The sequence below is a fragment of the Oncorhynchus clarkii genome, chromosome 9, assembly GCF_045791955.1.
Source record: "Oncorhynchus clarkii lewisi isolate Uvic-CL-2024 chromosome 9, UVic_Ocla_1.0, whole genome shotgun sequence".
Classification (NCBI taxonomy): Eukaryota; Metazoa; Chordata; class Actinopteri; order Salmoniformes; family Salmonidae; genus Oncorhynchus; species Oncorhynchus clarkii.
In genome coordinates, this window is record NC_092155.1 from 72,858,645 (window position 1) to 72,886,141 (window position 27,497).

Genomic DNA, 27,497 nt, shown 5'->3' on the forward strand with positions numbered 1-27,497 from the left:
ATATCTATTCAAACATTGAGGGCTATTATCCCTAAAAAAATCGTTTTACTGACTGCCCCAATTTCTCACCTTTCTTTACACACGTGACTACAATTAATGAAAACGGGTTGATTTCAAGAGTCAACACAAGGGGTCGCCGTATCACTTCACACAGGCTTTCAATGGTAGAGAAAGGACTTTTATTTTGACGGGTTGATCACGTTTGTGTTGATTACGCAGAGCCGGTCTCTATCATTGGTTGCACGGTGTATTGAGGGTATGTGGAAAGTAGGAATGTCGGAGGAGGTTGGAAAAGCGTTACACGCGGTGGTAGACAGGGTAAATCAAGCGGCGGCACGTCGCCCCAAGGTAAGTCAAGTTGGGAAGAACCCGTATCTACTTTAGAGTCGTGCGAAATTGTCATATTTAAAAGCGGGGGTGGACCAGTTGTATGTCAGGCAAACGTTACACCATAAAATGCACATTGCATTTTGATATCACCTAATTAGCTAACAAACTTAGCGCTTTCCTATCGCATGGCCCGTGAAGCCAACTCTTTAAACCACCTCTGTACCACGCGGAGGGTTGTACACGATCTACTAGCTGCTGCTGCAGCAGTGATTATTCCACTTTCATGTTGTTAACGTCAATGTTTCGTAAGTATTGCAAAACATTTATTCGATTAACTTCCGTGCACACCTGTTTAGTAATTGAATTAACGTTTGTAATGGTTCAATCGACACCATCCCACTACAATTGAACTAGCCTAGGCAGCCTACAATAGTGAGCGCTCGATCTGCACCAAAGACAGTTATGTAGAGATCCTAAAATTGCTTCTCCAAATAGAAATCCCCGATGACACTTGTAGGCGATGTCGTGGTGACGTTGGCCATCTAATCTCATGCGTAGATTCACGTCATTGGGTCATAACGGTTGTATCGCGCCGAACTGCGCATGTGTAGGCCGTCAAACTCAAAGGCACCCCTTTCGATATATTTGTAAAGTTGATGTTGATTTGAAGTTGTTTTTGACGGGGGAAAAAAACACTTTCACGAGGTTGGAGTTAATAACATGTTCAACTACATTATTTAAGATATTGGCTCGAATCTAGGTTGTCTTTTTAAATTTCGAGAAAATTAACTAAGGAATAATTGTTCACTTCTCATTGACTTATCAAACCCCGGCCTGGTAAATTTGGTATGTTTCGCAAGCGTTCCCGGAAGTGTTGCGGTGTTACGCCTCTGGGTTTAGAAACGGCACCATCGTCTAGGGTTGATTTTCCCAGCCGGTAGGTAATACCAGAGAGGAAGAGATGCCCAACTCGACGGAAAATCTATCTCCATCCAGCAGGTGGCGCTTTTTTGTTGTTTAGCCCACCAAGCAAGGACTTTCTGTGTAGAGGTCAATGACCACGTTACATGCACACCAATATCCCGTTATTCGGGATACTCAAGTATTCTGTTTTTGACTTGACACATATAAACATATCACGTTTACAATAACCCCAAAAAGCTTGTATCCCGGTTATGAGAAACTCGGATAAGATGCCTGGGATATGCTGATCTTAGATGGGATACCGTGGCATGCAAACATCTTACCACATTTACTGCTGTGTTTCGCAGGCGGTCTGATACGGCTCAGTTTAACATCATGGGTGTTTAGAATTTTTTTTCTTCGTCTGATTGTCAAACAAATCACTTTGTAGGCTACACGTGTTGGTACTCCGTACATCACCGTATATAGGCTTCTGGCTACATTCAACCCTAATTTAGGCCACTTTCAATGTATAATTTCAGACATTTGGTAGGCTATATTATAATTGGTAGGCCATTTTTACATGTATCTTGTCTTCTGTCATAACTTGTTGCCCCAGAAGACTAAATAAAGTAGTGCTCACCAGAATAATATCTTGCATGGATATAATTAATGCATTAGTAACCGGGGAGAACGCAAAAACACTGGGAAGATTGATCCTGTGGAAAATGTCCAAATGTTATCAGTTTGACCGGTTTTAAGGAAATGAAAAGTTGAGAAAATGATAAAACACGTTTCTGATAAGACTTCAGTTCGTTTTGAGTGCATATTTTATGTGGTTGAAATACTGTCTGCTTGCATATGAGTCAAAGATAACACTACACCGAATTCGCATTTTCTCAAGAGATGCTGAAAGTAATGAATCATAATTCTCCACTCTCTTCTTGAGACAAAATTAACATTTTGTTGTATAATTTTACTGCAAGAAATGCATCATTCTGCAGGAGTTTGGATACATGTGAAAGGTCATAGATCTAAAGACTGTGTCCATATTTAAATTACTATTTCATTTAACCCATATTAGGAATATTCTGTTTAGTCACGGATAAAGGGATACTCGTGAGCGGGATATGAAAGGTGCATCTAAATATCTTATCCCAAATAAGACCTTAAGCGGGATATTAGCTGCTATCTGGGAATACTGTGCGCACGTAAACTCATTCATTTGAACTCGGAGGTCCCGAGTTTCCGACATTAACGAAGCGTTATGAAATATTGATTTAATTTTATATTTGATAAACAATACAGAACATACACATACAAACGACAGCTACATCACACCTGCCCAGACCCACTAGCCTCCATCTCCAGCGCCCGCATCATTTTCCTCCACATGGCCTGAAACTGCACCATTTGGTTTCTCGCAGTAGCCCACGCACTTCAAATATTTAAATAATAAATCATATTTTTCCATTGTGTTAAAGATGAGCGATGAGAAGAGAATCGTCCAACCCATCGGATATCTCACTAATAATTTGAGTTCATTTGAACTAATTTCTGACACGACTAACGCGACATAATATCCAACTGCGTGGACAGACTCAGACAACCATTTCCGATTTTAATGACAGGTTGTCTGTCATCTTGTAAGGAAATTCCAGCAGGCTAAAATAAGTGCATTTGGACAGTATATCTGGGTAGTGTTGTAAACGTTGCCACCGCAAACCCTAATGCCTAACCTTGACCACACTGCTAACCCTAATGCCTAACCTTAACTACAACCACACTGCTAACCCTAATGCCTAACCTTGAGCACACTGCTAACCCTAATGCCTAACCTTAACCACACCGCTAACCCTAATACCTAACCTTGACCACACTGCTAACCCTAATGCCTAACCTTGACCTCACTGCTAACCCTAATGCCTAACCTTGACCTCACTGCTAACCCTAATGCCTAACCTTGACCACACTGCTAACCCTAATGCCTAACCTTGACCTCACTGCTAACCCTAATGCCTAACCTTGACCTCACTGCTAACCCTAATGCCTAACTTTGACCTCACTGCTAACCCTAATGCCTAACCTTGACCACACTGCTAACCCTAATGCCTAACCTTGACCTCACTGCTAACCCTAATGCCTAACCTTGACCTCACTGCTAACCCTAATGCCTAACCTTGACCTCACTGCTAACCCTAATGCCTAACCTTGACCTCACTGCTAACCCTAATGCCTAACCTTGACCACACTGCTAACCCTAATGCCTAACCTTGACCTCACTGCTAACCCTAATGCCTAACCTTGACCTCACTGCTAACCCTAATGCCTAACCTTGACCACACTGCTAACCCTAATGCCTAACCTTAACCACACCGCTAACCCTAATACCTAACCTTGACCACACTGCTAACCCTAATGCCTAACCTTGACCTCACTGCTAACCCTAATGCCTAACCTTGACCACACTGCTAACCCTAAAGCCTAACCTTGACCTCACTGCTAACCATAATGCCTAACCTTGACCAAACTGCTAACCCTAATGCCAGCGAGCACAATTCTTCATTGTCTACACCATCTATTTCTCTTCGTTCCATATTGTGCCCCCAGTATGCCCCCCTGAAGGAGCACCAGATATGTACTGGACTGTCCTGAAGTAGTTTATCAAGATGTGACTATCCCTTTGTCTATGATGATGTCATCCACACATCCATTCATTTATTCACCATATATTATATTGCTCTTCTTTTTCCTCTGCTCTCCCATTCAAGACGTTGCCTGCGGTGCCGCCCCGCCTGGTAGCCGTAAGTAAGACCAAACCACCTGACATGGTGATCGAGGCATACCGAAAAGGGCATCGCAATTTTGGTGAAAACTATGTGAGTATTTGTATTGGACATGTTATACAGTTACACATCACTTTTATTGCTAGTGTTATGACATTGGTGTTTTTAAAAACTTCTTAATTTGACTTTTAGGTGAATGAACTTGTGGATAAAGCATCAAATCCTCAGGTTGGTTCGAAGGTTTGAAGTCACATTATTCTTCATCTCATGACATGTCTATCCGACATCCGTTAAAAAGATTTATTTATGTCCTAATGTAGATTTTAGAGTCATGCCCAGAAATCGAGTGGCATTTTATTGGCCATTTACAGAAGAATAATGTCAACAAACTTTTGGGTAAGTAACATCTTGTGAAACATGTTATGTTTTGTGTTTTCATATTTGTAATAGTGTAGTGTTCTGCTCAGGTGCACCAAAGGCCTCTATATTTAACGCTTTCAACATCAACTTGCATGTCTCCCAAAACCCGTCAATCTACTCACACTTTTATTAAAACTAATTTTAAAAAAAAAGCTGATAAGTTTCATCTTTCGACCTCAAAATCTTTGTCAAGCTTTGAACACATGTCCATAGAAACCTTTAGTAGAGCCGACAGATCTTAATTCTACTCACACACATCCCATAGGTGTACCAAACCTGTTCATGGTGGAGACGGTGGACTCAGCCAAGTTGGCCGACAAGGTGAACAGCTCCTGGCAGAGGTTAAGAGCAGCTAGTACGCAGAAGTTAAAGATCATGGTTCAGATCAACACCAGTGGGGAGGAAAGTAAGTGTACACACACACAGGTTGGATTTTATTGATGGCTCATGAACTGGAAACATGTATTGAGATGGCTCATGTACTAAAGGCAGCTCTGCAGAGAGGCTAACCCTAATTCTTAACCACAACCACACTGCTAACCCTAATGCCTGACCACAACCACACTGCTAACCCTAATGCCTAACCACACTGCTAACCACAACCACACTGCTAACCCTAATGCCTGACCACAACCACACTGCTAACCCTAATGCCTAACCACAACCACACTGCTAACCCTAATGCCTGACCACAACCACACTGCTAACCCTAATGCCTAACCACAACCACACTGCTAACCCTAATGCCTAACCACAACCACACTGCTAACCCTAATGCCTAACCACAACTACACTGCTAACCCTAATGCCTGACCACAACCTTCACTGCTAACCCTAATGCCTAACCACAACCACACTGCTAACCCTAATGCCTGACCACAACCACACTGCTAACACTAATGCCTAACCACAACCACACTGCTAACCCTAATTCCTAACCACAACCACACTGCAAACCCTAATGCCTAACCACAACCACACTGCTAACCCTAATGCCTGACCACAACCACACTGCTAAGCCTAATGCCTGACCACAACCTCACTGCTAACCCTAATGCCTGACCACAACCTCACTGCAAACCCTAATGCCTGACCACAACCACACTGCTAACCCTAATGCCTGACCACAACCACACTGCTAACCCTAATGCCTGACCACAACCTCACTGCTAACCCTAATGCCTGACCACAACCTCACTGCTAACCCTAATGCCTGACCACAACCACACTGCTAACCCTAATGCTCAACCCTAATCTCACTGCTAACCCTAATGCCTAACCCTAACCTCACTGCTAACCCTAATGCCTAACCCTAACCTCACTGCAAACCCTAATGCCTAACCACAACCTCACTGCTAACCCTAATGCCTGACCACAACCACACTGCTAACCCTAATGCCTGACCTTAAAGGGTAATGGAAACACCAGGATTTAGAACGTCAGCTAACCCTAATGCCTGACCTTAAAGGGAACGGAAACACCAGGATTTAGAACGTCAGCTAACTGTAACTGTAAATCTCCATATTGACATTGTTGCATCACTGACAGGAGAGAAGATTTTGGAACTCCCCAAAATGTCTGAATTTACCGAGTAGCTCCGAGACTGAGAATGAGTTTATAACAGAGAATGAAATCACTTTAGTTAGGGAGCCAATAAACCTACTGAAGCCGTTCATGTTTGAGCCAAACGTTGCGCCAGATCAGAGTTTGTTCTCGTAGCAGTAACAACACAGACATGCCGCCTGAAACACCTCAGCTAGAGGGTTTGCCTAGGCAAACACAAACTGGTGTGAGTGGGGATGCTGCCAGATAATGGCTAGAGTATGAGTGTGCGTGTTGTAGAGAAATGGTGGCGATACAGCACAAAATCCCACTGTATTCCATCTAGGTCAGAGGTTCCTGTCAGTCTGTCTGGATGGTGATGTATTACACCCTGTCTGTCTGTCTGGATGGATGGTGATGTATTACATCCTGTCAGTCTGTCTGGATGGTGATGTATTACATCCTGTCTGTCTGTCTGGATGGATGGTGATGTATTACATCCTGTCTGTCTGTCTGGATGGATGGTGATGTATTACATCCTGTCAGTCTGTCTGGATGGATGGTGATGTATTACATCCTGTCAGTCTGTCTGGATGGTGATGTATTACATCCTGTCAGTCTGTCTGGATGGTGATGTATTACATCCTGTCAGTCTGTCTGGATGGTGACTGGATTACATCCTGTCAGTCTGTCTGGATGGATGGTGACTGTATTACATCCTGTCAGTCTGTCTGTCTGGATGGTGATGTATTACATCCTGTCAGTCTGTCTGGATGGTGATGTATTACATCCTGTCAGTCTGTCTGGATGGTGACTGGATTACATCCTGTCATTCTGTCTGGATGGTGACTGGATTACATCCTGTCAGTCTGTCTGTCTGGATGGTGATGTATTACATCCTGTCAGTCTGTCTGGATGGTGACTGGATTACATCCTGTCAGTCTGTCTGTCTGGATGGTGACTGTATTACATCCTGTCAGTCTGTCTGTCTGGATGGTGATGTATTACATCCAGAGGTTCCTGTCAGTCTGTCTGGATGGTGATGTATTACATCCTGTCTGTCTGTCTGGATGGTGATGTATTACATCCTGTCAGTCTGTCTGGATGGTGATGTATTACATCCTGTCTGTCTGGATGGTGACTGGATTACATCCTGTCAGTCTGTCTGGATGGATGGTGACTGTATTACATCCTGTCAGTCTGTCTGTCTGGATGGTGATGTATTACATCCTGTCAGTCTGTCTGGATGGTGATGTATTACATCCTGTCTGTCTGTCTGGATGGTGATGTATTACATCCTGTCTGTCTGTCTGGATGGTGATGTATTACATCCTGTCTGTCTGTCTGGATGGTGATGTATTACATCCTGTCAGTCTGTCTGGATGGTGATGTATTACATCCTGTCAGTCTGTCTGTCTGTCTGGATGGTGATGTATTACATCCTGTCAGTCTGTCTGGATGGTGATGTATTACATCCTGTCAGTCTGTCTGGATGGTGATGTATTACATCCTGTCAGTCTGTCTGGATGGTGATGTATTACATCCTGTCAGTCTGTCTGGATGGTGATGTATTACATCCTGTCAGTCTGTCTGGATGGTGATGTATTACATCCTGTCAGTCTGTCTGGATGGTGATGTATTACATCCTGTCAGTCTGTCTGGATGGTGATGTATTACATCCTGTCTGTCTGTCTGGATGGTGATGTATTACATCCTGTCAGTCTGTCTGGATGGTGATGTATTACATCCTGTCTGTCTGTCTGGATGGTGATGTATTACATCCTGTCTGTCTGTCTGGATGGTGATGTATTACATCCTGTCTGTCTGTCTGGATGGTGATGTATGTATTGGACGTGTCATTAATCCTTATGAAGGACCTCCTGGTAGAAGAGGTTACTCAACCAGTCAGCAGCCGATATGCCAGTTAAATAATTGGTTAAATTTTGCTTGATTATAAATATAAGGTTAATATCAGTAGTAGGTAGGTGCTCAATATATATAATCCGTATCCTATAAAGATGTTTATTATCAGCGCTGTTTGGCGCTATGGTAACACGTTTACCTTTTAAATTAGACGACCGGAGTTCGAATCGCAGACAGATTCACGAAATCTCATTCTAACCAATAATGGGACGTGCTCATTATACACTGCTCAAAGAAAATAAAGGGAACACTTAAACAACACAATGTAACTCCAAGTCAATCACACTTCTGTGAAATCAAGCTGTCCACTTAGGAAGCAACACTGATTGACAATAAATGTCACATGCTGTTGTGCAAATGGAATAGACAACAGGTGGAAATTATAGGCAATTAGCAAGACACCCCCAATAAAGGAGTGGTTCTGCAGGTGGTGACCACAGACCACTTCTCAGTTCCTATGCTTCCTGGCTGATGCTTTGGTCACTTTTGAATGCTGGCGGTGCTTTCACTCTAGTGGTAGCATGAGACGGAGTCTACAACCCACACAAGTGGCTCAGGTAGTGCAGCTCATCCAGGATGCCACATCAATGCGAGCTGTGGCAAGAATGTTTGCTGTGTCTGTCAGCGTAGTGTCCAGAGCATGGAGTCGCTACCAGGATACAGGCCAGTACATCAGGAGACGTGGAGGAGGCCGTAGGAGGGCAACAACCCAGCAGCAAGACCGCTACCTCCGCCTTTGTGCAAGGAGGAGCAGGAGGAGCACTGCCAGAGCCCTGCAAAATGACCTCCAGCAGGCCACAAATGTGCATGTGTCTGCTCAAACGGTCAGAAACAGACTCCATGAGGGTGGTATGAGGGCCCGATGTCCACAAGTGGGGGTTGTGCTTACAGCCCAACACCGTGCAGGACGTTTGGCATTTGCCAGAGAACACCAAGATTGGCAAATTCGCCACTGGCGCCCTGTGCTCTTCACAGATGAAAGCAGGTTCACACTGAGCACATGTGACAGACGTGACAGAGTCTGGAGACACCGTGGAGAACGTTCTGCTGCCTGCAACATCCTCCAGCATGACCGGTTTGGCGGTGGGTCAGTCATGGTGTGGGGTGGCATTTCTTTGGGGGGCCGCACAGCCCTCCATGTGCTCGCCAGAAGTAGCCTGACTGCCATTAGGCACCGAGATCAGATCCTCAGACCCCTTGTGAGACCATATGCTGGTGTGGTTGGCCCTGGGTTCCTCCTAATGCAAGACAATGCTAGACCTCATGTGGCTGGATTGTGTCAGCAGTTCCTGCAAGAGGAAGGCATTGATGCTATGGACTGGCTCGCCCGTTCCCCAGACCTGAATCCAATTGAGCACATCTGGGACATCATGTCTCACTCCATCCACCAACGGCACTTTGCACCACAGACTGTCAAATCAAATCAAATCAAATGTTATTTGTCACATACACATGGTTAGCAGATGTTAATGCGAGTGTAGCGAAATGCTTGTGCTTCTAGTTCCGACAATGCAGTAATAACCAACAAGTAATCTAGCTAACAATTCCAAAACTACGACCTTAGACACAAGTGTAAGAGGATAAAGAATATGTTCATAAAGATATATGAATGAGTGATGTACAGAGCGGCATAGGCAAGATGCAGTAGATGGTATTGAGTGCAGTATATACATATGAGATGAGTATGTAAACAAAGTGGCATAGTTAGTGGCTAGTGATACATGTATTACATAAAGATGCAGTAGATGATATAGAGTACAGTATATACATATGAGATGAATAATGTAGGGTATGTAAACATTATATTAGGTAGCATTGTTTAAAGTGGCTAGTGATATATTTTACATCATTTCCCATCAATTCCCATTATTAAAGTGGCTGGAGTTGAGTCAGTGTCAGTGTGTTGGCAGCAGCCACTCAATGTTAGTGGTGGCTGTTTAACAGTCTGATGGCCTTGAGATAGAAGCTGTTTTTCAGTCTCTCGGTCCCAGCTTTGATGCACCTGTACTGACCTCGCCTTCTGGATGATAGCGGGGTGAACAGGCAGTGGCTCGGGTGGTTGATGTCCTTGATGATCTTTATGGCCTTCCTGTGACATCGGGTGGTGTAGGTGTCCTGGAGCGCAGGTAGTTTGCCCCCGGTGATGCGTTGTGCAGACCTCACTACCCTCTGGAGAGCCTTACGGTTGTGGGCGGAGCAGTTGCCGTACCAGGCGGTGATACAGCCCGACAGGATGCTCTCGATTGTGCATCTGTAGAAGTTTGTGAGTGCTTTTGGTGACAAGCCGAATTTCTTCAGCCTCCTGAGGTTGAAGAGGCGCTGCTGCGCCTTCTTCACAATGCTGTCTGTGTGGGTGGACCAATTCAGTTTGTCTGTGATGTGTACGCCGAGGAACTTAAAACTTACTACCCTCTCCACTACTGTTCCATCGATGTGGATAGGGGGGTGTTCCCTTTGCTGTTTCCTGAAGTCCACAATCATCTCCTTAGTTTTGTTGACGTTGAGTGTGAGGTTATTTTCCTGAGTCCACAGTCTCCGAGGGCCTTTCACCTCCTCCCTGTAGGCCGTCTGGTCGTTGTTGGTAATCAAGCCTACCACCGTTGTGTCGTCCGCAAACTTGATGATTGAGTTGGAGGCGTGCGTGGCCACGCAGTCGTGGGTGAACAGGGAGTACAGGAGAGGGCTCAGAACGCACCCTTGTGGGGCCCCAGTGTTGAGGATCAGCGGGGTGGAAATGTTGTTGCCTACCCTCACCACCTGGGGGCGGCCCGTCAGGAAGTCCAGTACCCAGTTGCACAGGGTGGGGTCGAGACCCAGGGTCTCGAGCTTGATGACGAGCTTGGAGGGCACTATGGTGTTAAATGCCGAGCTGTAGTCGATGAACAGCATTCTCACATAGGTATTCCTCTTTTCCAGATGGGTTAGGGCAGTGTGCAGTGTGGTTGAGATTGCATCGTCTGTGGACCTATTTGGGCGGTAAGCAAATTGGAGTGGGTCTAGGGTGTCAGGTAGGGTGGAGGTGATATGGTCCTTGACTAGTCTCTCAAAGCACTTCATGATGACGGAAGTGAGTGCTACGGGGCGGTAGTCGTTTAGCTCAGTTACCTTAGCTTTCTTGGGAACAGGAACAATGGTGGCCCTCTTGAAGCATGTGGGAACAACAGACTGGGATAGGGATTGATTGAATATGTCCGTAAACACACCAGCCAGCTGGTCTGCGCATGCTCTGAGGGCGCGGCTGGGCGCGGCTGTCCAGGAGTTGGCGGATGCTTTAGTCCAGGTCTGGGAGGAGATCCCTCAGGAGACCATCCGCCACCTCATCAGGAGCATGCCCAGGCGTTGTAGGGAGATCATACAGGCACGTTGAGGCCACACACACTACTGAGCCTCATTTTGACTTGTTTTAAGGACATTACATCAAAGTTGGATCAGCCTGTAGTGTGGTTTTCCACTTTAATTTTGAGTGTGACTCCAAATCCAGACCTCCATGGGTTGATAAATTATCAATGGAAATCAAATTTGTGTGATTTTGTTGTCAGCACATTCAACTATGTAAAGAAAAAAGTATTTAAGAATATTTCATTCATTCAGATCTAGGATGTGTTATTTTAGTGTTCCCTTTTATTTTTTTGAGCAGTGTAAATACATAGTGATTTCATTTCGGTATCAGACTAACTTTTCTTCTGATTGTGTTTGCAGAGTATACAGGCTGGCAGTTTATCGCCAGGTCACCCTGTGGGCACGAGGGAGAATTAGAAGGGGTGTACGGCATTTCATCCCTGCGCGTATCGTTTCTTCCAAAAGGCGCATAATAGCCAGAAGCAAAGGCCTTGAATAGAACCAGTTCATTTAGTACATCTAGCCTAACCTGAGACAGAGACATAATGCCTGCGCCTTATGTAAAAATAGTATTAGTTAGCTCGTCCACTATAACAACAGGTTCAAGCGTAACCAGATAAACTGGCTTTGAAGATAAAAACGACTTTCAGTGCGCACTAATCCCCGTGTCCCTGTCGCTAGATTAGTGACTTCAACTAGCTTTGGCTGCCATCTATTGGAAAGGAATGGTAACTACACTGGGCAGCTAGTTGTCAAAGTAGACTTTAATAATATATACCATTTAGCAGACGTCTTTATCCAAAGCGAACTGGGTACATGGTAGTGGCAACAGATCATAGAAACAGGATTACAATGTTGATGTCATGGATGGTCAGTCATTCTATCTATAACTCTGTCTATACATTTGAGAGCGGTTATATTTCTCCAGCCCCATCCCTCAGCTTTTTATCAAAAGAGGAGCAGGGAGACACTTTGTAATTGTTTCTACTACTACAGATTAAATACGCAACAACATATGTTACAGATACTATAAGCATGTCCCATCACTCAGACAGTGAATATCCAGCACAGCAAACAATCAATCAAATATATTTTACAAAAGCCCTTTTTACATTAATATACTAACCACAAGGCCTCCCGAGTGGCGCAGTGGTCTACGGCACTGCATCGCAGTGGGTTCGAGCCCAGGCTCTGTCGCAACCGGGAGGCCCATGGGGCAGCGCACAATTGGCCCAGCGTCGTCCGGGTTAGGGAGGGTTTGGCCGGTAGGGATATCCTCGTCTCATCGCGCACTAGCGACTCCTGTGGCGGGCCGAGCGCATTGCACGCTGACACGGTCGCCAGGTGTACGGTGTTTCCTCTGACACATTGGTGCGGCTGGCTTCCGGGTTGGATGGGAATTGTGTCAAGAAGCAGTGCGGTTGGTTGGGTTGTGTTTCGGAGGACGCATGGCTCTCAACATTCACCTCCCCTGAGTCAGTATGGGAGTTGCAGCGATGAGACAAGACTGTAACTACTACCAATTGGATACCATGAAATTGGGTGGGGGGGGAGGGGTGAAAAATACAACAACAAAAAAATACTAACCACAGTGGTTATAGATGGTGCAAGAGTTCAACACCTCAGGAGCAAAAGTCAGTTGGCTTTTCATAGCTGAGCATTCATAGGCTGAGAGAGAGAGTCGAAACAACAGAACCGGGACATGGTAGCACATCCACTCCGATTTCCTTTATGGTGTATCTTTTGAATTCGCTGTTGAACGGCCGGCTCCTTCTCCATTTTCAGAACACCTTCGCACTGTGATTGTGATTCTGAGCTCTCAGGTTCATACAGCAGGTTATGGTCTTCACTGATCTCCGTCTGTGGCCTATCGGGGCAGGATTCGGCTGTATACTGATGGTTGTGAGCGCAATCTATCTGGACCCCGAGCTCTTTAGTGATGGTCCCGGTGGACCCTCTTCTCCACCGCAGCACAGGAACACTCTGGCACCCAGGGGTCAGTTCGGCATGCTGCACTAACCGTTCCTTCCTGTTGGTAGAAGGAAATTAAGGCGTCTATTAGGCTCTAGTTATATTCAAGAATCACTGCATATACTTGGAAATAAACAATAGCCTTTAGAAATAACATAGATTTGCATGAACCACCTCTGCTTACTGCACAGTCTCCTCCAGGATGAAAACATGTTCAGGGATGAAGATGGCATCCTGAAAACAAACAAACGTTTTGTGAAGACAAGTAAACCCTCATATATCAGTTGCCGTTAGCAAGCTACCTGTGTTGTATGCTTTGTCAACACACACAGCAAATACAGGGACATTATTACATCTAACGCTGGCCTAGTCAACAACAGTTTGCGATGTTGATGAATGGTTGGTCGGTAACCTCTACACCATAATCCTCAATTTCAAATGGAGGCGCAAGCAGAGGGCTTCAACGTAGGCATTATGACTCCTTTCCGTTCGGAAACTCCCGGTTGCCGCATCGAACGTGCCCTTCATCGCAAAGTCTGCCTCCGCAAAGTACTGTCTGCAGATCCTGCTTGCTCGATCTGGCACGTCCTTCCTGGAGCCACTTCTTCAAAAGTTGTGGTTCCTTGGGCAGCCGATGGTAGTTTACTCAGGGATTGTTGTTGTTGTTGAGCCAATTCATACAGCCTGGCGCTATACAGTTCATATTTGAATTACTACTTGGTGTTGCCATCTTCGTTGTCCGCACCTAACCTCTCTCTCTCTTCGATTAATTCTCTGCGTGAAAACTCAATAGCAGACAATTAGCTGGTTCCTGCCTGTGACGCGCTGACCATTGCTCAAATAAACCTTGTCGGCAATCAAAATACTAAATATAAGAGATGTTTTTATGTTAAATGAACATGTTTAGTATTAGTGGTTTGAGTACATCTCTTTGTTTTTAGATGTACTTCCTAAAGTGTTTCCATTCCCCTTTTTAAATTAAGACCAAAAAGCAAGTGTTTGTTTTCGCATGTATATTTTTTTTTTTTACCATTATAGCCAATTGCAACTGGCCCATCAAGAGGAACCCGCTCAGTTTTTCCTCCTGGCTAAGACTCATGACAATAAACGTCAACCTGCCTGCCAGACAGACAGACACACTAACTACCGTTCTATGTCTCCTCTAGGTAAACATGGACTGCCTCCTGGTGAGACAGTGAACACAGTGAAACACATTTTATCCAAATGCTCTGCCCTACACTTCTCTGGACTCATGACCATTGGTCGCTATGGCTACGACCTAGCTGATGGCCCTAACCCAGATTTTCAGGTATTTGTCTTTTCTGATTACCCTGACTTGCCTAGTTAAATAAAAAAATAAAAATATATATTTTATGTTAAGGCTTTTGGTAAAGATCTATAAATGTGTGTTAAGTCTGTTGTGCATCACCAACCAGGCTTTGCTGAGTCGGCGACAGGAAGTGTGTGCCAGTCTACAGCTGCCCCTTGAGGATGTAGAACTTAGTATGGGCATGTCCACTGACTTTGAACACGCTGTAAGTTCCACTGTCTCAGCCTTCTTAATGGCTAATACAATGTGTTCTTAACATATTGATTTAGCTACCCATTACTACTCGAATGCTCATGCTGTTTGTATAAATTATACCCTTCTGAGGTATTCTTTTTCATTTCCCTCCTTTAGATTGAGGTGGGTTCAACCAACGTGCGAGTTGGTAGTACTATTTTTGGTAATAGGGATTATCCCAACACTCCCACTCCCAGTCCAGAGAGAAAGTCAAAGGTGCCGACAGAAGAAGCAGCTAAGAAGATGGAGCGTCTCACTGTGACAGAACAGTGATGTTTCTCCTTCCTACACTCACAACAGGCTGAAAAGGAATTCAGTATTTTATGAGAATTAACTGGGGGAAAAATGTCTTTGGTTGATGTAGATTTTCAATTCATTTCTACGGAGCCCATTCATTTGAGCGTTTTTGGAAGGAATTCGATCTTCAAGTTGACGTTACAAACTGAGATTTTTAAACCACTTCTCACATCAGGCATAGATTCTCATTACCCAATTGATGATGTAGGATATAAGAAGCTATAGCTCACATCTCGATCTTGTGCCAACCCTAGATTCAATAGATACCGTTTAACACGATAACATAATACAGTATATAGATCATTCAGAGAGTCAAGCAGAGATGGAGTTTATATCTAGCAAATGTTTTGATAATTAATATACTGAACTCACTGTTTTGAATATCCCAGTGATTGGGAATCTTACATAGTAAAATGTCCTATTTTTCTGGCAAAATACTTGTGATTTAATAAACATAACCCCCCTCCCCCTTTATGATGGATGGTATTGTGAGTCAATTCAATATGGTGTTGTCAAATACTTTTAAATTTTTTATTCTTGATAAACAATTACAAAACTGCAGGTAGATTCACTCATACAATATGTTTACACTAGTATTATTTGTGATAGTGATTATTTTGGTCTGAGTTGTGTGTTGGTGCACTGAATGTTTCATTCTGCTATGATTTTCATAGTTATCAATGTAAAACTAAAATCCATAACTAAGGGAACTGCAAATAAACAGCAAAACATTCACTTAAATGAGATACAGGATTAAATTGATACTGCAGAAGGTGACAAACAAAATAATTGAAAATAACTTGGGTTTTGTATTTTTCCGATACAGGAAATGTACAGTAATTTTACATAAACAAAGAATCACATAACCAATTACTTTTTTTTTATTGCATACATTGAAAATGACAGCCAACCGAAAGTAAAAACCTTCATAATTACAAATTAAGTCAATGAATTTATACCTCATCATAATATTTTATTCACATCTTACTGATATCTAGATCAGTTTGGAATAACTTGAGGGTATTTTATCACAGGCCTTCATTTCATAACATTCAAATGAAATCTGCACCTGATTCAAAGATATGTTGGTCTTTGGAAGAAAATAAAAATGGTCTTGCTTGGACCATCCTCTAAAAATCAATAATATCCTGCTTCCTGGAACGATACTGCCCTTCTACAGACGTTAAGGATGTTTGTGAACAGGTTAGTCATTGAGCTAAAACTTATTAGCTCTGCTATAATTATGTTATCAGACTAAACCACAATAATCGAAAGGGGGGATAACTAGTCAGTTGTACAACTGAATGAGTCTTCCACATTTAACCCAACCCCTCTGAATCAGAGAGGTGCGGGGGGGGGGGGGGGGGGGGCTGCCATAATCTTCACGTCTTTGGCGCACGGGGAACAGTGGGTTAACTGCCTTGCTCAGGGGCAGACTGTCAGCTCGGGGATTCGATCCAGCAACCTTTCGGTTACTGGCCCAACGCTCTAACCACTTTAAACCACCACCTGTTTAAACCAAAAGTATACAGTATGCAGAATGACAAATCTACAAAACAAAGTGGAACAGAATTGAATGTTACCTTGGGTACATTTACCACTCCTTATGTGCAGTCCAACAAAGTTGGCATGAAACAATACAAAAGTGGGGGGAAAAAACAAGGAAATGGACACAGGTGCTTGCTTACTGATCACAATAATTTAAGTCACGGAATTATTAATAATGGACAATACATAACACACTGGATGTTCTTAATTTGCTTCCCGGGTTTAAGCGTCTCTCTCTGCCAGTCAGCTCTGTATGGTTGTTACTCCTGTCTTGAACTCAATCAGTGATGTCCTGTGAGCATTACACCAACTTCTTGGCCTCAAAGAAGCTCTTGAGGTGCTTGAGCTGCCAGATGCCAGTGAAGATGAGGATAAGTGTCTGAGCTATAGACCACCAAAGCACATGCTGATTGGTGCTCTCACTCGTCATGCGGAACCGTTCCTCACGATACTGTTGAGAGAGAGATACACAGACAGTCACTAGATCGTTAAAAGACAGGGGTAAGATGTGGATTCCACAACAGCTTTGTGTGACATTATACAGGTTAAAATAAATGTAAATATTTATTATCCTCTTATGGCTGTGGCGTAGTTACTCAACTCAAAATGTAGATGTTCTCTTTCAACCCACCTGCTGATAGTTCTGCTCTTTCTGGATTTGTTCTACTTGGTCCAGTAATTGTCGAGCTCTCAATTGCAGCTCTGTGAGCTTGTCTTTTGCTGCGATTTCGGGGTAGTTGTTGGTATGTTCACCAACCTGAATATCCAGGTGGACTCTCTACGATGGAACACAAGGTTAGATGGCCAGACTATCTGCATATTTACTGCTATACGAAATGTTTTATTTTTCATTGTGAGAAGAAAATGTCCAGAACAACATGCCATTCATACCAGTTTGCCGCCAGCGAAAAGGGCCATCTTGGTGGAGTTGGAGTGCAGGCAGATCTGGTGCTCGCCTGGTGTATGGGAAGTGAAGGTGAACCGTCCATCTGACCCATACTGACGAGACAGAATTATCTAGAATAGAGGGTTGGAGAGAGAGAGACATACCGATGAAACATACGTGGAGGCTTTGTATGTATGAAGATTCATTACAGTTTGTGTATGTCTGTTCACTTTTGAGTGTGGTAACCTTGTATCTAATCTTCTCATTGTTTGACTGACCTTAGTATCCGGATCTTTGATCTCCACATGCATTCCAAGGCCAGGGGTGGTTTGGAGGAAGGATCCCATCTGCTTGTCCCACAGCTGGGTCCTGTATTTCCCTGATAATAGAGAGATGCCAGATGAAAGGATATTTCTCGCATCCTCGATAAAGGGCATATTCCATATCAAATAACACGGTGGCTAATCCCACAGTCACATACTGTATAATCTTATCATCTTTGTAGCTAGCCAGCAAATGTTTATTTATTTATTAAGACCCATGATATGTTTTTATCCATCAAATCTAGCTACATCTGTCAGGAAATGAAAGACATTCATGCACTAACTGACTGTATTAATCAAAATAGCCTATGAGCCAGAAGCAGCTGACTAGTTAACCAGTTAACGTTATCTAACGCAAAAATAATAATTTACCAATAACCATAGTCTCATCTGGAATTTCCTCTATGAAGCATTTTTTCTCCGTCTCTCCAATGTGAAAATAGAGAGCGTAACTTGGAGAGAGCCAAGCAAATAATATGATAATTCCAGCGCCAGGTGCAGTGAGCATCATGTCAAATCAGCTTTGTTGTCCCCTGCAGCAGGGTCAGTGTAGTAAATGCAACCAGCTGCTACTTTACTTTTATTTTGAAATGATTGGAACCCCGCCGGAAGTGGTTGCACGGGCCTTTCTTTTTTTTTTTTACTGATTCGCACACTACCCAGAATGCACTTCACCGAGACCATTTTCGGTTGTGTTTGTTATGATGCGAGGACATTTCAGCATCTAGCTACAATAACGTTTCGCTCTACACTGTTATAAAAACAGTGATTAGTTGTTGTTTAGACAAGTTGTCTGTGACTGTAGCGTTTAGCTACTTTTTTTTCTCCAGATTATTATTGCTGTTTGATTCTCGGGAAGATATAGGCATGGCGCAGTACAAAGGTGCAGCAAGCGAGGCTGGAAGAGCCATGCAGTTGATAAAAAAGCGTGAAAAGGAAAGAGAACAACTTTCACAGCTAAAGGAGAAAATTGCTCAGGTCAGTCCCTTGTTAGCTAAGTAATAGTATTGCTTATTCACTGCTATCTAGTTATTGAAATATATCAAACGAGCAATATATAGCCTTTGCGCTAGACTGTTTACAGGAGTAGCCTTAACGTTCCTAGATATGTGTCCCCCTCTTACTACCTGAATATCTCCTACAGGACAACATGGTCAAGTCCAACATAGACAAGAAGTTCTCAGCTCATTATGATGCGGTGGAAGCAGAGCTCAAATCCAGCACTGTTGGTAAGTATATTATGGAACCTTTTCCATGTCAGACTTGCCTTTTTTTAATAATGATGAATGTTTGAATACATAATTGTGAGGAACACAATCTTACTGCAATACGGTCTTCCCTTGTCAGGTCTGGTGACACTCAATGATATGAAGGCCAGGCAGGAGGCTCTTGTGAAAGAACGAGAAAAGCAACTGGCCAAGAAGGAGCAATCAAAGGAGTTGATGCTGTGAGTTACTGTATTCCGAGAGTTACTTGATTCCCTGACACTTTTCTATCTCTTTAATGATCTCTCAATGACCCCTGATTATGGGTGAAATCTTCAGTCAAAAGCTATTGTCAGTGTCTCATCTTGGCTCTCTTTCTGTCTACCTTCAGAAAGCTGGAGAAGCAGAAGGAGAAGAAAAGAAAGGAAGAGCAGAAGAGAAAGATTGCCAGTTTATCCTTTAATCCTGAAGATGAAGAGGAGGAGAAAGAGGAGACTGAGGAGGAGGAAGAGGAGGAGGAGGAAGAGGACTGTGAGTGGTGTTCATAATAAGGCTGTTGTTTATAGACACAATACTTGTGTATATTATTGTCCAAGAACAATCAATAAATACTGACTTTTATCTTCCAAAGATTTCCCCGCTAAGAAGAAGAAGCTAGGGAAGAACCCAGATGTGGACACCAGTTTCCTGCCAGACCGGGACAGAGAGGTGAGCCTTATGTATATACAACCAGTCACACTTATTTTCTCCAAATCAAACCTCCCTTACATTGAGGGAGAGTATTTGTATTTATTAATGATCCCTATTAGCTGCTGCCAAGGCAGTTTTAAAATCCAGGTTTACCCCAAACAGTTTAGTCACAGCCTTATTCTAAAATGGATTAAATTCATTTTTTCCAACTTGATTGGAGTCCACATGTGGTAAATTCAATTGATTGGACATGATTTGGAAAGGCACACACCGGTCTATATGAAGTTCCACAGTAGAGAGTTCATGTCAGAGCAAAAACCAAGCCACGAGGTCGAAGGAATTGTCCATAGAGCTCCGAGACAGGATCGTGTCGAGGCACAGATCTGGGGAAATGTACCAAAAAATTACTGCAGCATTGAAGGTCCCCAAGAACACAGTGGCCTCGATCATTCTTAAATGAAAGAAGTTTGGAACCACCAAGACTCTTCCTAGAGCTGGTCGCCTGGCCAAATTAAGCAATCCGAGGAGGATCTTGGTCCGGGAGGTGATCAAGAACCCAATGGTCATCATGACAGAGCTCCAAAGGTACTCTGTGGAGATGAGAGAACCTTCCAGAAGGACAACCATCTCTGCAGCACTCCACCAATCAGGCCTTTATGTTAGAGTGGCCAGACGGAAGCCACTCCTCAGTAAAAGGACTCTCAGATTAAACCAAGATTGAACTCTGGTCTGAATGCCAAGTGTCACGTCTGGAGGAAACCTGGCACCATCCCTACGGTGAAGCATTGTGGTGGCAGCATTGTATTGTGGGGATGTTTTTCAGTGGCAGGGACTGGGAGACTAGTCAGGATTAAGGGGAAAGATGAACAGAGCAAAGTACAGAGGGATTATTGATGAAAACCTGCTCCAGAGCGCTGAAGACCTCAAAATGGGGCGAAGGTTCAGTTTCAACAGGCCAACGACCCTAAGCACACAGCCAAGACAACACGGGAGTGGCTTTGGGAGAAGTCTGAATGTCCTTGTGTGGCCCAGCCAGAGCCCGGACTTGAACCCGATAGAACATCTCTGGGGAGACTTGGAAAATAGCTGTGCAGCGATGCTCCACATCCAACCTGACAGAGCAAGAGAGGATCTGCAGAGAAGAATGGGAGAAACTCTTCAAATACATGTGTGTCAAGCTTGTAGTGTCATGCCCTAGAAGACTTGAGGCTGTAATCGCTGCCAAAGGTGCTTCAGCAAAGCACAGAGTAAAGGGTCTGAATACTTATGTAAATGTGATATGTCCGTTTATTTTTAAATACAGTTTGAAAAAATTATATTAACCTGTTTTTGCTTCATCATTATGGGGTATTGTGTGTAGATTGATTAGGGGGGGGCAATTTAATACATTTTATAATAAGGCTGTAACCTAACAAAATGTGGGAAAAGTCAAGCGGTCTGAATAATTTCAGAATGCACAGTACATAGACACACTGGCTTTACTTTATGTCATTGGTAAATATTGAAAAAATAAGGGGCCTAGACAGCTGCCCTGGGGAATTCCTGATTCTACCTGGACAATGTTGGAGAGGCTTCCATTAAAGAACACATCCACAGTATAGCAAGTGTGTAAAGCCATAACGCATACATTTTTTCCATCAGCAGACTATCGATTATGTCAAAAGCCGCATTTTCACTCAGCCAATCATCAGTTATTTGTGTAAGTGCTTGTTGAATGTCCTTCCCTATAAGCGTGTTAAAACTGTCTTTCTTTTTTTTTACTGTAAAATAGCATTGTATCTGGTCAAAAAACATTTTTTCCCAAAAGTTTACTAAGGGCTGGTAACCGGCTGATTAGTCAGCTATTTGAGCCAGTAAAGGGGGCTTTACAATTCTTGGGTCGTGGAATTACTTTAGCTTTCCTCCAGGCCCGAGGGCACACACTTTCTAGTTGGCTTAGATTGAAGATATGGCAAATAGGAGTGGCAATATGGTCCACTATTATCCTCAGTAATTTTCCATCCAAGTTGTCAGACCCCGGTGGCTTGTGTCATTGTTGATAGACAGACAACAATACTTTTTTCACTCTTCCCCACTCACTTTACAGAATTAAAAATGACAATGCTTGTCTTTTAATAATTTGATCATTTATACTTGGATGTGTAGTGCTAGCATTTGTTGCTGGCATGTCATGCCTAAGTTTGCTAATCTTGCCAAAGAAAAAATAATTGAAGTAATTGGCAATATCGGTGTTTTCTGATGAATGAGCCACCTGATTCAATGAATGGTGGAGCCGAGTTTGCCTTTTTGGCCAAAATGTCATTTACGGTGCTCCAAAGCTTCTTCTTTTTTTTTACTATCATTCTTTGTCATTTCTTTGTTTCATAGTGTAGTTTATTCTTTTTTATTCAGTTTAGTTGCAGGATTTCTCTATTTGCAGTACGTTTGCCAATCGGTTGTAACCAGATCTATTTGCCAATCCTTTTGCCGCATCCTCCTCAACCATACCATTTTTCAATTCCTCATCAATCCACAGGGATTTAACAGTTTTTTTTTTATTTATTTTTTTACAATTGTTTTCTTAATAGTTGCATGCTTATTTGTAACTGGAATAAGCAATATGTCAAGTGCAGCATCTGGTTGCTCCTCATTACACACCATGGACCAACAAATATTCTTTACATCAACAACATTGGATCACTACAAAACTTATTGTATGACCTCTTATACACTATATTAGCCCCAGCCTTTGGAACTTTGGTTTTCCTAGATATGGCTACTGTATTGTGATCACTACATCCGGTGGATCTGGATACGGCTTTATAGCACCTTTCTGCAGCGTTAGTAAAGAAGAGATCAATACATGTTGATGATTTCATTCCTGTTCTGTTTGACTAGCCTGGCAGGTTGACTGATTAGTGCCAGTGACCTGGTTCAGGTTGTTACAGTTTGAAGCTTTTTCTTGAGTGGGCAGCTTGAGAAAAGCCAGTCGGTATTTAAATCACCCAGAAAATGTACCTCTCTGTTGATATCACATGCATTTCACACATGTTGTCCAGATACTGACTGTTAGCACTTGGTCTATAGCATCTTCCCACAAGAATGGGCTTTAGGTTAGGCAGACGAACCTGTAGCCATATTACTTCAACAGTATTTAACATGAGATCCTCTCTAAGCTTTATAGGAATGTGGTTCTGAATATAAACAGCAGCACCTCCACCTTTGGCATTTCTGGCTTTTCTGTAGATGTTATAATACATACATATTTTGAGCACTTTTCTGGGATGCTTGCTTGTTTTCATTGTTTAACTGGGAAGCTTAGCTGAGGTAGATTAGCTCATGTTATTTCTGTCAGTGCAGGGTGAGCTGCACACAGTGGACTTCCTACTAGGGCACACCGCCTCAGTGCTAACAGTATAACTCTGGTTCATAGGCACATGCATACAATAGCTGTAGGATCAGCCGAGGCATTCAGGGCAGTCAGAGGGACATAAATGAGGTTACTTACATTGTGTCTTCCAACGCCTCTGGGATTATGACAACTCAGCGACACAACGGTGGGGATTAATTGAGCTGCATCTGGGTCATTGATAAGTCATTGTCTCAACGCAGCCTGATAATGGTGTAAAAAGATCCAGGAACCCAAATGATTTGGGTGGATCCCGTCCTCCTTTTATAAAACAAGCTTTGTTTCCAGAATGTATTATCATTGTCAATAAATGTTACACCCACAGAGCTGCAATAGTCTGGTAGCCAGTTATGGGAGGGTTGAAACGTTCAGTGCCACGATTTGGCTGAGGGCCAGATATTATGGGGAGTTTGTTTGGTGTCAAGCAGAGACCCAATCGGTTCTTTAAAATCCATCTTCAGCTGTTCTGAGTGGCCCTTCATAATGTCATGGAATCCTACATGAACTATGAGGGCCTCAATTTCCTTTTTGCTTCAGGGACTGAGTCATTTCTCACCATTGAACTGCCCAATACAACAGCCGGAGATGGGGATATCCTAACCCTTTGACTCCTGTCCAGTATGCACAGGGTGTACACTATATAAATGTGCCTTTATACACACACACAGAGCCCAGGGCATACACTATATAAATGTTGTGTGTGTGTGGGCATACATGCGCATATATATATATATATATATATATATATATATATATACACACACAACCGTTCAAAAGTTTGGGGTCACTTAGAAATATCCTTGACTTTGAAAGAAAAGAAAAAAAAAATGTGTCTGTCAAATTGATCAGAAAACAGTGTAGACACTGTTAATGTTGTAAATGACTATTGTAGCTGGAAACGGCTGATTTTTAATGGACAGCTGAAAACTGGTGTACTGATTTTAAAGAAGCAATAAAACGGGCCTTCTTTAGACGAGTTGAGTATCTGGAGCATCGGCATTTGTGGGTTCAATTACAGGCTCAAAATGGCCAGAAACACACAACTTTCTTCTGAAACTCGTCCGTCTATTCTTGTTCTGAGAAATGAAGGCTATTCCATGCGAGAAATTGCCAAGAAACTGAAGATCTCGTACAACGCTGCGTACTACTGCCGTCACAGAACAGCGCAAACTGGTTTTAACCAGAATAGAAAGAGGAGTGGGAGGCCCCGGTGCACAACTGAGCAAGAGGACAAGTACATTAGAGTGTCTAGTTTGAGAAACAGACACCTCACAAGTCCTCGACTGGCAGCTTCGTTAAATAGTACCCGCAAAACACCAGTCTCAACGTCAACAGTGAAGAGGTGGCAGAGTTCCTCTGTCCAGTGTATGAGTTATTTTGCCCATCTTAATCTTTTATTTTTATTGGCCAGTCTGAGATATGGCTTTTTCTTTGCAACTCTGCCTATTTGCGACATTAACAATGTCTACACTGTATTTCTGATCAATAAGATGTTATTTTAATGGACAAAAAATATATTTTCTTTCAAAAACAAGGACATTTCTAAGTGACCCCACATTTTTGAATGGTTGAAAATACACACTCACACACACAGAGCCCAGGGTATACACTATATAACTGTTGTGTTTGTGTGTGTGTGTGTGTGTGTGTGTACACACACAGAACCCAAGCTTAAAATGTGTTTATTATTGGGAGTTCAGGAGGAGGAGAATCGGCTTCGAGAGGAACTGCGCCAGGAGTGGGAGGGAAAGCAGGAAAAGATCAAGAGTAAGAGAGATTGATTACACGCGACAATCACACATGACGATTACATCCAGTTCTCTTTTTGTATTGGTCCCTAATGGTAATGACGAGCTTGAATGAATAGTTCACTACCCTTGCCATGATAATGACACCTATTGATAATGCCATGATAATGACACATCTTCTGTGCAGGTGAAGAAATTGAGATCACGTTCTCCTACTGGGATGGATCGGGGCATCGTAAGACTGTCAAGGTACAGTAAGAGAGAACCGGTTGCTTAGCAATGGATGTGCTGCCGGAAAGCAAATGGAGCCATACATTAACTTTGGTCGCATGAGACACACCTGTATACTATAGCATGTATCAGTGTGCACTGTTGTGTGTTTACTGCAGATGAAGAAGGGCAATACCATGCAGCAGTTCCTTCAGAAAGCACTGGAGGTCTTGAGGAAAGATTTCAGTGAGCTCAGGTAAGAGTAGATGTGACTGAAGTGGTGGCTTTGGTTTTATCTGGGCGGGTGTATTCACTAGAAAACAGAAGCAAACCAAATGAAACTGGGAGGGACCCTACCTGAATTCGTCAAATAAAAACTTTTAAGCGTTTTCATCTCAAAGCATTTTCCGTTTTGGAGTAAACGGTTTCCATTGTAAAAAACGTTTTGTGACTGTTTGCTACGTTCTTCGTCTAATGAATACACCCTAGGTGCCCATTGGCACTAACATTTTATAGGATTTCCTTTTAATGTTATTCTTTATGAAGGAAGGTTGTAAAAGGTTGGGGGGTCTTTGTAGGGCTGCTGGTGTCGAGCAGCTGATGTACATCAAAGAGGATCTGATCATCCCACATGTGAGTGCTGCTGTACACCGATCTGAACTATTATAAATGTACGTCTCTTCTTCATATTAAACTGAACAATTATCTCTGTTTTATGTTCTAGCATCACAGTTTCTATGACTTCATTGTGACAAAAGCTCGAGGCAAATCTGGTGAGCCAGTGGTGACTTCAAAGGTCATCTAAAAATCGCCGTTATATTTAAACATTTATGTAACTTCACTGATGGCATTATATAAAATATATATATATATATTTATATTTTATTCCACTACAGGTCCACTCTTCAGCTTTGATGTCCACGATGACATTCGGCTGGTGAACGACGCCACTGTTGAAAAAGACGAGGTGAGGAGATCCGTATTGTTGTAATATTCAATATCCAAGTGTGTTTTGAATCCAAGTTATTTGCCAGTGCAGCAGCGTTAACAACAACGAGTGTCCTTGGTGTGTCGTAGTCTCACGCAGGTAAAGTGGTGCTGAGGTGCTGGTATGAGAAGAACAAGCACATCTTCCCTGCTAGCCGCTGGGAGCCCTACGACCCAGAGAAGAAATGGGACAAATACACTGTGAGTGGTGATCTCTAACCTTAACACACTTGTCAATATCTACGTAGGAATATTAGAATTGCTTTCTTATAGTTTTATCAAACGATCTGATTGGTATTCTAGGTTTATGTCGAGTGTGATGTAATGTGTTCCTCTACATTATTTCCTGCTGTGGCCAATCACAACGTCACGGTGTACAAATGAAACAGCAAAAGAATGTAGCTTCATTGGCTGGATAGATCATCGTGCATTTAATGGCTTGTGATTTATACCCTTTTCCAACTTTTGGGCCGAAACGAACAGGATAGTTTCATTAGTATTCTCCACATGACGTTGTATGAGTGTCGATGCTTACAGAGCTGCATGCATATGGGCCTGTTCACTTTCAGCTGTTATTTAGTTCATAAAACATGTAGGAAATAGCAAATATAGGCCTATTATCAATAATTGAATCATTATAGCCCAAAACTTTTATTATTAGGTAAAGAATGGATATGAAGTTGAGAGGTTTATCGTAAAACATGAAGATGATGCAACGTAAATTAAATATTTTTTTTTTTTTTTTTCTTGTTTTTCAGATCCGGTGAAAATATTGTCTTCAGGATCTTTCTGGACACACATTTTTTTCCCCATGTTTTACTGTTAATGTATTGTCAGAAGCATTTTACTTTCAGATTGAAAAACTATATTCACTTTAAATCATTAAGTTTCTCTTCATTGTTACTCCTCAACTTTTGTTGCCTAACAAACCATAGTGATTTCTTTACCATAACATACCCATTCTGTTTATGAAATATTACTGCTTTAATTTCTATGAAAATGTGTGATCCCAAATCATTTAAAAAGAACAAAAAACAAAACAAACCTACACTTGGACGCTGTTCACTGTGTTAATTAAATTCGATCAACTTTACTAATTTATATTATTAAAAACAACATTTTTATTTGGTCTTGTTTATTGTAATTTGTGTCCTGAATGGTGGTTTGTTTGGCATCTCCGTTACTATTGTAAGACTCGGCTGTTAAAGATAATTGAAGAAATGGAACAATACTGTCAACTTGCCGTTTGAGCTACAAAAGAGGGTCCCGGCCCGCCAGTCGCCCATCCCTGCACATACAAGAGGAATCAGGCCGTATTCTTCTGGACCACGACTTGTTGACTTGATTGTAACTTTGGGCAATATTTTGGCAGCTTCAACTGTTTCCAGGTCCTCTGGCAAAGTATACGTGTCAGGTGAAGAAATCCTTCTATTTCTG

At 42.7% G+C, this 27,497-nt stretch overlaps 3 protein-coding genes across 3 annotated transcripts; 2 read left to right on the forward strand and 1 right to left on the reverse strand.

The window, feature by feature from the left end:
• The first annotated feature begins 192 nt into the window (after positions 1 to 192).
• On the forward strand, positions 193 to 15,549 carry LOC139416923 (pyridoxal phosphate homeostasis protein-like). Its single transcript, XM_071166099.1, has 8 exons — positions 193 to 348; positions 4,005 to 4,112; positions 4,212 to 4,247; positions 4,340 to 4,415; positions 4,705 to 4,845; positions 14,381 to 14,523; positions 14,651 to 14,749; positions 14,896 to 15,549. Exons 1-8 carry the CDS (start codon positions 259 to 261, stop codon positions 15,049 to 15,051), a joined length of 849 nt encoding a protein of 282 aa, XP_071022200.1. The 5' UTR covers positions 193 to 258; the 3' UTR covers positions 15,052 to 15,549.
• Positions 15,550 to 16,806: 1,257 nt separating this feature from the next.
• LOC139416926 (transmembrane emp24 domain-containing protein 4-like) lies at positions 16,807 to 18,343 on the reverse strand. Its single transcript, XM_071166104.1, has 5 exons — positions 18,205 to 18,343; positions 17,788 to 17,888; positions 17,515 to 17,640; positions 17,255 to 17,401; positions 16,807 to 17,074 (listed from the first exon to the last, which is right to left on the reverse strand). Exons 1-5 carry the CDS (start codon positions 18,341 to 18,343, stop codon positions 16,925 to 16,927), a joined length of 663 nt encoding a protein of 220 aa, XP_071022205.1. The 3' UTR covers positions 16,807 to 16,924.
• A 141-nt stretch (positions 18,344 to 18,484) lies between these two features.
• Positions 18,485 to 27,184, forward strand: LOC139416925 (family with sequence similarity 50 member A). Its single transcript, XM_071166103.1, has 13 exons — positions 18,485 to 18,810; positions 18,977 to 19,061; positions 19,180 to 19,279; positions 19,429 to 19,568; positions 19,669 to 19,745; positions 24,816 to 24,882; positions 25,051 to 25,112; positions 25,253 to 25,329; positions 25,652 to 25,706; positions 25,798 to 25,846; positions 25,970 to 26,040; positions 26,151 to 26,261; positions 26,819 to 27,184. Exons 1-13 carry the CDS (start codon positions 18,700 to 18,702, stop codon positions 26,825 to 26,827), a joined length of 1,014 nt encoding a protein of 337 aa, XP_071022204.1. The 5' UTR covers positions 18,485 to 18,699; the 3' UTR covers positions 26,828 to 27,184.
• Positions 27,185 to 27,497: the final 313 nt, after the last annotated feature.